Here is a 10,211-nt window from a genome sequence, read left to right on the forward strand (position 1 = left end):
TTCCTTCCTCCCTCCCTCCTTTCCTTCTCCTTTTTCTTCTTCCCTTTTCCCCTCCCTCCTTCCATTTTTTCCTTTCCTTTCCTCTTCCTTTCCTTCCTCTCATTCCCAACTCCCTCCCTCCCTTCATTTTTTCCTTTCCTTCACTTTTCTTTTTCCTTCCCTTCCCTCCTTCTTCTCTCTTCCCTTCTCTTTCTTGGCTTTTTAGTGAGAATGAGCCACAATGAGCCCTGGTGGCTGTACAGAAACTAAACCAGGCGATCCGTTTAATCCACATATATCAAGGTGTGTCCTGCATTTTTCATTTTTGATGACACATTTCATTTTTGGTGTCCACATTTTTATCAAATGTGTATTGGATGTTCCCAGTTTAACCCCATCAGGGTTATTATTTATGGGTTGCTCTTTTTCCTCATTAAACACTTGCAAGGGGGCCAAAAAATATATATTTTGCCAATTTAAACTCCTCTCCCTTCCAAAAGCGCTGGACTACAACCCCCATCATCCACCCACACAGCCTGCCCAGCATCATGGGAGCTGCTGCAAGGGCAGAGAAGGGGCGGGGGGGAGGAGGAGGAGGAGGAGGAGGAGGAGGATCATAGAGACCGAGCGCCGCCTTTGGCCTCTCTATGGTTTTACTTTCCCCTACCACCTATGCGTCCTCGCCCGCGTTGCCGGGCGACCGCGCGCCTAACCCGGATGCGGAGGGGCGCTTCCGGTGTGGGCAGCGTGGCTCCCTGAGATAAGATGGCGGCGCCCTTGTCTGTCCAGCTGGAGTTCGGGTGAGGGAAGCCCACCACGAGGAATTGGGGGGGGGGGAAACAACTGGGGGGGGGTGGATGGGGAGGGCGAATTTGGGGAGGGGGTCCCTTGTGGGATTGAGGATGGAGGGCGAGGGAGGGGCTTGGGAATTGGGGGGAACAACTGGGGGGGTGGGGTGGCTGGGGAGGGCGAATTTGGGGTGGGGGTCCCTTGTGGGATTGAGGATGGGGGGGGCTTGGAGGGCGAGGGAGGGGCTTGGGAATGGGGCGGGGGGCGTGAGGATGGGGGTAGCAGAGCGCTTCTTGTTACCCAGGGAAATGGGGGGGAGGTGGCTGGGGGGGGGACCCCTGAAATAAAATAACCCCTCTCGCCTTTAATCCCTCCCCCATGGGGGCTCCTTGACTGGCTTGGACTACAACTCCCATCCTCCCCAGCCAGGCCTTAGCAGGCTGGTCGCCTGGCTGAGATTTTCATTGAGGGTGGACGCCCCCCCCACTTAATGATAAAGTTATAACAATTATTATTGTTGTTATTGTTATTATTATATACTTTATTCATTAGACATGAAACTCAGTCAATTGAACATTCAAAAATAAACTATTATTATTATTATTATTATTATTATTATTATATTTTATTCATTAAACATGAAACTCAGTCAACTGAACATTCAAAAATATTATTATTTACTTTATTCATTAAACATGAAACTCAGTCAACTGAACATTCAAAAATATATTATTATTATTATTATATACTTTATTCATTAAACATGAAACTCAGTCAACTAAACATTCAAAAATATATTATTATTATTATTACATACTTTATTCATTAAACATGAAACTCAGTCAACTGAACATTCAAAAATATTATTATTATATTTTATTCATTAAACATGAAACTCAGTCAACTGAACATTCAAAAATATTATTATTATTTACTTTATTCATTAAACATGAAACTCAGTCAATTGAACATTCAAAATAAACTATTATTATTATATTTTATTCATTAAACATGAAACACAGTCAACTGAACATTCAAAAATATATTATTATTATTACTATTATTATTATTATTATTATTATTATTATTATTATTATTATTATTATTATATACTTTATTCATTAAACATGAAACTCAGTCAATTGAACATTTAAAAATGCATCAGAAATACCATTGCCTGGTGCTAAGGGTTGATACCAGTTGCTGCCAGCATCCTAGGTATCAACCAAGTACCGTTATTATTATTATTGTTGTTATTGTTATTATCATTATTATCATTATTATATACTTTATTCATTAAACATAAAACTCAGTCAACTGAGCATTCAAAAATGCACCAGAAATACCATTGTCTGGTGCTAATGGTTGATACGGGTTGCTGCCAGTGTCCTAGGTATCAACCCAGTACTTTCTTAAGATGATGATGATGATGATGATGATGATTATGTCACCTTATAGGGCGGCATAGAAATATAGTTAATAAAATAAAATAATATATTCCTGGGGGTTCCTGCTCCCACCCATATTAAAAGCATATTTGGGGGTCTCCCTTCAAGCCCTGGAGAATATCAGAAAGGGGTCGTGTTTGTGGATGGGGGGGTGGTGAGTTGACTTTTTCTTCTGGTGTCTTTTTTTCCGGGGGGTGGGGGATAAGATATGGGAGAACAGGTGGGGACCTGTGATATGAAAGTTATTCAGCTTGGGTCCAAAACAAGGCAAAACACACAAGCAAACAAAAATAAAGCACCTACTGCCCTCCCATTTCAAGCCATTTTATAGTTTTCATCCTCACCCTTAAGAAACCAAGGAGGACAGAGTGGGAAGTGATATTCTCTTCCAGCTGTAAAACTTTAAAAGAAGGGAAACTTTTAAAAAAAGACTTTAAAAGAAGGGAAAATGGACGCCCAATTAGAACGACTGAGAGTGGTTAATTTGGATTCAGATTTAAATTTGGATCTAACAAGAATCCGGAAAGAGGCTTTGTATAAAATCATGTATAAAATGCCATATTTTTTTTTAAAGCCAGGGCAAGGTGAACAGATTCAAACGGCATATATTTTCATGTCTTTGGGGCTGGAAATGTCAGGTTTTTCCTAATTGGAGAGTTTGATAAGATAAGAATTTTTGGCTACAGTGGAAGGTCTTGGAGAATCTGGTAACCTGTTAAGAACCATGGGTCATCGTATGAATTTATTTACTTTCTGTATTGAGAGTTAGTCCATGCCTCCAGAATTCAGGGTTCTTTAAATGAGTAGCAGGCAGTTTGAATTAGCCATAAAGAATAAATATGAACGTGCAGAGAGTGATGTTTTCTCATTATTCTCTGAATTGGTTCCTTTATATGTGGCTTAACATACAAAAGTTTTCATATAATAATAAAAATCCCAACACATTATTAGCAGTAGCATGTAGTTGACCCACACTGAATGTTCCTTTCTCTGGGATATAGATATACTTTTTTAAAAAAAACTAGGCTTAAAAAATTGCTTCTAGTATTTATTGGTCAATCTTTCCATTATGAAGACAGTGGGGGAGAAATTCCTTCATATTAAATAGAGAAAGAGGCACTATGTTAAACGGCAAATGAATTGAATCGGACATTTTTTAACTAAGAATTTTTGTGAGATGCAGTGCTTTCTCAGAAGAGCAGCAATGTATAGCAGTCATCAAAAAAGCATAAAAATTCAACATGTATTTAATGTCTTTGAAACATATATGTACAGCGATGAGAAGTATTATAGGCATTTTTTTAAAATTTTATTTATATGCCGCCCTTCTCCGGAGACTCAAGGCGGCTTACAATGCGTTAAGCAATAGCCTTCATACTTTTGTATATTTTATACAAAGTCAGCTTATTGCCCCCACAAACTGGGTCCTCAATTTACCTACCTTAGAAAGGATGGAAGGCTGAGTCAACCTTGAGCCTGGCGAGATTCGAACTTACTAATTGCAGACAGCTGGAGTTAAATTACAATGCATTAGTCTGCTGAGCTATCCAGGCTCCTATATATACCTGCTTAGTAGGGCTTTTGGCCCCCCCCCCCCAAGCGGTGTTATTTTTTTATACAAAGTCAGCTTATTGCCCCCACAATCCGGGTCCTCATTTTACCTACCTCGAAAGGATGGAAGGCTGAGTCAGCCTTGAGCCTGGGGAGATTCGAACTAGCAGTAATTGCAGACAGCTGGTGTTAATCACAATGCTATCAGTCTGCTGAGCCACCAGGCCCGTTTAAAGAAGAGTGCATAATTTAAAAGGTTTAGACCTTCACACCGTCTGTTGACTTTCACAGAATAGAGAATTATCTCTTATAAAACAGGCCAGTATATATCAAGATTAGCCCTTTGGTACTATTGCTCTTATTAATGCTCTTTCTAAATCACCCAGTTGGCCAGTACTGCTTCTATTGCTTCTACTGTACAGAATTCATTAAATATATGGGGGTGTGCATATCTTAAACTATTACTGCATAAAGAGGCGTGTTTGGAATATATATATATATATATTACTTTTTCACATTTATAAATGTGTAATGAATTTTTTAAAGCAATTCTGGATTCAGAGTTTAACCTTCTCAGCCTTAATTTGATCCGCTGCCATAAAATAGGGTTAATCAAATTCCCCCTTTTGTAAAAGCAATCCTCCGGGGACTGTGGAACTGCAGGTCCCATCCTCCCTGTCTATGGGTCAAGCTAGATTTGGTGTGAGTTGAAATCCGACATTTCTATGCTCATCTCATATTAAGCCCAGGCTTATGCACTCTAGATCAGTGCCCCCGCCCCCAAACCTTTTGGGCACCAGGGACTGGGTCTGTGGAGAAAGGTTTTCCCACGGACCGGAGGGGGTGAGGTTTCAGGTGCTGCCTGCATCCCACAGATGGGGATTCGCTTGTTTTGAGTGGTCCGGTTGCTGGCATCCCACGGATCGGTGCCAGTCCACAGATCAGGATTGGGGACCCCTGCTCTAGATGGCTTAGGCCCGTGATGGCGAACCTACCTATCACAGATAGCACATGGAGCCATATTGCTGGGCACGCGAGCATTGCCCTAACTCAGCTCCAGCATGCATGCGTGCGCTGGCCATCTGATTTTTGGGCCTTCTGTGCCCAACGGAAGTCGGCAAATGGGCTGTTTCCGGCCTCCAGAGGGCCTCCGGGGAGGTGGGGAAGGCTGTTTTTGCCCTCCCCAGGCTCCTAGAAAGTCTCTGGAGCCTGGGGAGGGCAAAAAAAACGGGCCTACCGGGTCCACCGTGCCATCAGCGGGGGGAACACAGTGGGGTCGTGCATGCATGCATGGGGGAGTAGAGTGCATAGAATTATGGGTGTGGCACACGTGTGGCCCCCAACTTTTGGCACGCGATGGCAAAAAGGTTATCCATCATTGCTTAGGTCATAAGTCTCATAGGATGGTAGGGAGGACCGAGGAGAGGGGATCCTTTTGAGATAAGCCCACCTGCATCTTCCCCCTAGAGACACTGATACCCTTCTTACTCTCCAGAATGGCCTGTGTGTAGTCGTTCTCGCCAGCTCCCTTCCTTTCCTGGAAAAGCCTAAATGGCCCCTCTATGTGTGAGTGTCACAGCTGAATTTCTCCCTGTTAGCGTGTTACAGAAAGGACCTTATCTGCCACCTCCCTGTCTGTGGGAACGCACAAAGTGTGAGCTTGTTTTCACGGCAAGCAAGCAGAAAAGAGGCCTCTCTCCAGTCACTGCTCAAGCTGGCATTTGGCATGAATCTCTAGGTCTGTCCAACATTTAATAATTGCTATTTTCAGTTTTCAGATAACAATTTGGGGGAGGGAGGGAGGGAGGGAGGGAGAAAAAATCGGAGAAGACCAACAGCTTTCTTTGAGGAGAGCAACTACCCAGAAATCACAGCCTTACAAAGGAAGTGCTGTGTTCCCAGAAAAACTACAGCCAAAACTCTTCTTTTAACATCCCTGGGTTTAAAGATACTGAGAATATTCCGCTTTTTAAAAAGTTTTCATATTCCTTTGCTGGGGTCTCTTGCAAACGTTGAAGCTAGAGAAAGGACATCTTTGAAACTTATTCACTAATGGTGCTTTTGCGGTTTGGGTGATGCCCGTTTTCTGTTAATCTTGGCTAAAGGGATATGTTTTAAACAGGACTGACAATATCTTCAAATCTGGCCATTATTCTTGTCTATGTGTGAAGTGGGATATTTTTGACAGCTGAGCCCAAAATCGGAGGCCGAGCCAGGCCCAAGGTTTTCTGAGACTCCCAGGCAAACTATTTAAACGCAGAATGGAGAAAATGGGATTTTAAACGAATGCCTGCTCAGCCGTGGTTTTGAGTCCAAGCCATTACGAAAGGGTCAAGGAAAGGACCAGACAATTCCAGGCCTTAGTGAATTCTCCTTTTGGCTTTCCAGACTCTCTCTCTCTATATATATGCAATTGCTTTTTTTCTACTGTACATTTTAGCTTTAAAACGTTAATGCTTCCCAAACCGGCCTTATACAATTATGTTTCTCTCCCTCCCCCTTTTGAATTTCAGAGGTGGAGCAGAACTCCTGTTTGACGGGGTAAGAAAACATCAAGTGAATTTGCCCCACCAGTCCGAACCTTGTGAGTATTGACTGACTGATAATAACAAGTCTTTGCAGATGCTTATTTACCGTACTTTTCAGAGTATAAGAGGCACTTTCTCCCACCCGCCCCCCAATAGAAGGTGGAAAGGTTGGTGCGTCTTATACAGAAATAGGCCCGTTTTTCACAAAAATGGGGCACGCAGAGGGTTTGGGAGGCCTGCAGAGTGCTCCTGGGGCCTGGGGAGGGCAAAAACCGGACATGCGGAGGCAAAAACTATTTTTTTTCTTGTTTTCCTCTTCAAAATCTTGGTGCGTCTTATACTCCAGTATGTCTTATGGTCCGAAAAATACAATATTTAAATAACAACCTCTTCTCAGCAGCCTGAACTCATAAACATCAAACTCTTGGAAAAGCAGCACGATAGCCATCTTTAGATACAGACATCTTCATGGAGGGTACCATCCTAGGAGGAGCGTGTTCGTAATAACAATCCCTCACAAAGTAAATTAAAAAAAAAAAAATACTACGATTCTAAGATGCCCAAAGATTATATTGAAGTTGCTGGGAGGATATTCTTCACAGAGGAACCTTGAGGGATGACGTAAAACTAAACCTAAAAAGATTTAGGTTTATAGCAGACGCGGTGGGTAAACCGCTGAGTTTGTCAATCGAAAGGTCGGCAGTTCAGCGGTTCGAATCCCTAGTGCCGCGTAACGGGATGAGCTCCCGTGACTTGTCCCAGCTTCTGCCAACCTAGCAGTTCGAAAGCAGGTAAAAAATGCAAGTAGAAAAATAGGAACCACCTTTGGTGGGAAGGGAACAGCGTTCCGTGCGCCTTTGGCGTTGAGTCATGCCGGCCACATGACCACGGAGACATCTTTGGACAGCGCTGGCTCTTCGGCTTTGAAACGGAGATGAGCACCGCCCCCTAGAGTCGGGAACGGCTAGCACATATGTGCGAGGGGAACCTTTACCTAAAAAGATTTCCTGGTTGTTTCTCATCCTGTTTAGACACTAATTTTCACTCTTTTCCCCCTATGCTGGCTTGAAAGCTGACCAAAACGAAACCAATTTTATTTCAGACTCTTTTCTAGTCGAGAGCACTGGAGGAATTCCGAACCGTCCAGCTTTCTCAGGCTGGGCACCAATGCCCCCTCCTCCTTCTTCCCCTTCCGTTAACGTGCAAGGGGGATTTTCTCGCCTGCGAGTTGCAAACCATGGTTTTCCAGCAGTAAAGCGTCAAGCAAGCTGGTGGAGAAAGAGAGACCACGTGGCCCTTTGTGATCCTGGTTTATATTCAGGTATTTTTTTCCTCTCCCTTTTTTTAAAAAAAAAATCCAGGCCTTTTCCTGCCAGGTTCCCCTGAGCTGGGCCTGCACAGGGTCACCCAGCAGCAGCGAGGAGGTGTATCGAATGTAAGAGGCAGCTCAGGATGGGGTGTCCCGCCTGGAGAGGAGAGCGGAGCCCAGGAAAAGAGAGGAGGGGGTAGAAGAGGAAAAAAAACAAAACACAAACAAACTTGGGAAAGTTTCCTTGTTAAGGAGTCTTAAATCTCCAAGAGAGGAAGAAGAAACAGATTCACAGCCCGGATCCGTGGAGAACGAATGCAAAGCAGAAAGGGGTGTACCCCCCCACCCCCACCCCCAAGGTGACAGTGTGGGGAGGTGTGTCCGTAGACCTTTAAACTGTGCGGGTCTTTGCTTTGCACAGTTCACACTGCCAGCTGTTCCTTTCTCCTCCCTCCCTCCCTCGCGAGGGGGCTGTGTTTGCAGAAGCCGGGGTGGGGGTCCCCTGTGCAAAATTGCTTTTGAAAAGAGCTACTTTCTGCTTAATTAAACAATGGGCCGCCCCTGCCCCACACACATCTGTACAGGCCCCGCTGCTTTATCCCTCCAAGTTTATCCCACAAAGTGCTCCATTCTTGATTCCTTTTCATTTGTAAATCTCCCCCTCCCCTCCCCCTCCCCCTCCCCCCCCCACCTTCCTCTTTTGCCAGTCCTCTCCCTTGCCTTTCTCTCCCCTTTCAGATGAGAAGCTGGGTGACATTGTCCTGATTTTTTTTTAAAAAAAAAAATGTGGGGCGGAGGGGTAATAGTTTGAGAATGGAGCTGTTTGCCTTAAAGCTCCTCTGTTTGTCTTTTCTGGGCAGAGGGGAGGGGTGAGAGAGAGAGGGGGGGGAGGTAGAAACTTCTGGGATGGTCAGAGTTTTGAATTTGACCCCTTTGCAAAGCTGAGATGAGATGGGATTGCTTTTTGGGAGGGGCTTCTCCTGAAGAGCACAAAATCCTTTTCTTTTTTTCTTCTCCTTCTTTGGTCCACTCGATCAAAATCAAGAGAGACTTTAATCTGGGCTACATTGGATTTGGAACTGACCGGCTGCTCTCTTCGATTAATCATCCTAAATCTTATTTCAAGGCCGCTCATCACGACTAGATCTCTGAAGCAAGAGAGAAGTTTCTGCATTAATGCGTCTTTAGGGAAAAGAACTCTCCTTAAAGACAAGGCCAAAAGGGGAATAGAATAGAATAGAATAGAATAGAATAGAATAGAATAGAATAGAATAGAATAGAATAGAATAGAATAGAATAGAATAGAATAAGGAATGGAATAGAATAAGGAATGGAATGGAATGGAATGGAATAGAATAGAATAGAATAGAATAGAATAGAATAGAATAGAATAGAATAGAATAGAATAGAATAGAATAGAATAGAATAGAAAAAATGGAATGGAATGGAATGGAAAATAGAATAGAATGGAATGGAATGAATTGGAATGGAATGGAATAGAATAGAATAGAATAGAATAGAATAGAATAGAATAGAATAGAATAGAATAGAATAGAATAGAATAGAATAGAATAGAATAGAATAGAATAGAAAAAATGGAATGGAATGGAAAATAGAATAGAATAGAATAGAATAGAATAGAATAGAATAGAATAGAATAGAATAGAATAGAATAGAATAGAATAGAATGACAGAGTTGGGAGGGACCTTGGAGGTCTTCTAGTCTAACCCCCTGCTTAGGCAGGAAACCCTACACCACTTCAGACCAATGGTTATCCAACCTCTTCTTAAAAACTTCCAGTGTTGGAGCATTCACAACTTCTGGAGGCCAGTTGTTCCACTGGTTAATTGTTCCAACTGTCAGGAAATTTCTCCTGAGTTCTAAGTTGCTTTTCTCCTTGATTACTTTCCACCCGTTGCTTCTTGTCCTGCCCTCAGGGGCTTTGGAGAAGAGCTTGACTCCCTCTTCTTTGGGGCAGCCCCTGAGATATGGGAAGACTGCTATCCTGTCTCCCCTGGTCCTTCTTTTCATCAGACTAGACATACCCAGTTCCTGCAACCGTTCTTCATCTGTTTTAGCCTCCAGTCCCCTAATCCTCTTGGTTGCATCGTGGAGATCCAAAAATGGATGAAGGATTCCAAGTGTGGTCTTACTAAGGCCTTATAAAGTGGTATTAACACTTCAGGTGATCTTTATTCTATCCCTCTGTTGATGCAGCCTAGAACTGTAACAGATGCCCAACTTGGCTGGCTGGCTGGCTTGCCGAGGGAGCGAAATTTCGACTTTATTCCCTGGGGAGAATTTGAATCCAGACCAGGCTGCAGCTGAGGCTGGCTGGCTGGACGGCTCTCTTGCTCTCCTTCGTCCCTTTTGATGCATACTCAGGGAAGGTGATCTCTTGAGGTGAAACACCCCCCCTGGACTCTCCTGCTTTTCTCCTCCTTTCTCCTTCTCTTCCTCCTCCTTCTCTTTCTCCTTCCTCCTTCTCTTTCTTCTCCTTCTTTCCTCCTCCTCCTCCCTCCTCCTCTTTCTCCCTCCTCCTCTTTCTTCTCCTTTCTTCTCCTTTCTTCCTCTTCCTCTTTCTCCTTCCTCCTCTTTCTTCTCCT

General features: G+C 43.6%; 1 protein-coding gene across 2 annotated transcripts in view; it reads left to right on the forward strand.

The window, feature by feature from the left end:
* The first annotated feature begins 725 nt into the window (after positions 1-725).
* Positions 726-10,211, forward strand: part of URM1 (ubiquitin related modifier 1) — an 18,573-nt gene continuing 9,087 nt past the window's right edge. Inside the window, exons 1-3 of one of the 2 annotated variants that reach the window (XM_070955677.1) lie at positions 726-779; positions 6,281-6,351; positions 7,398-7,616. In XM_070955677.1, the coding sequence (XP_070811778.1) occupies positions 745-779; positions 6,281-6,351; positions 7,398-7,616 (325 nt within the window). In that variant the 5' untranslated portion in view covers positions 726-744. The remainder of the gene's footprint in view (positions 780-6,280; positions 6,352-7,397; positions 7,617-10,211) is intronic. The other variant, XM_070955678.1, reaches the window with a different exon arrangement.

This window comes from Pituophis catenifer, unplaced genomic scaffold, assembly GCF_029215685.1.
Source record: "Pituophis catenifer annectens isolate HBS135680 unplaced genomic scaffold, rPitCat1.0.hap2 SCAF_17, whole genome shotgun sequence".
Taxonomy (NCBI): Eukaryota; Metazoa; Chordata; class Lepidosauria; order Squamata; family Colubridae; genus Pituophis; species Pituophis catenifer.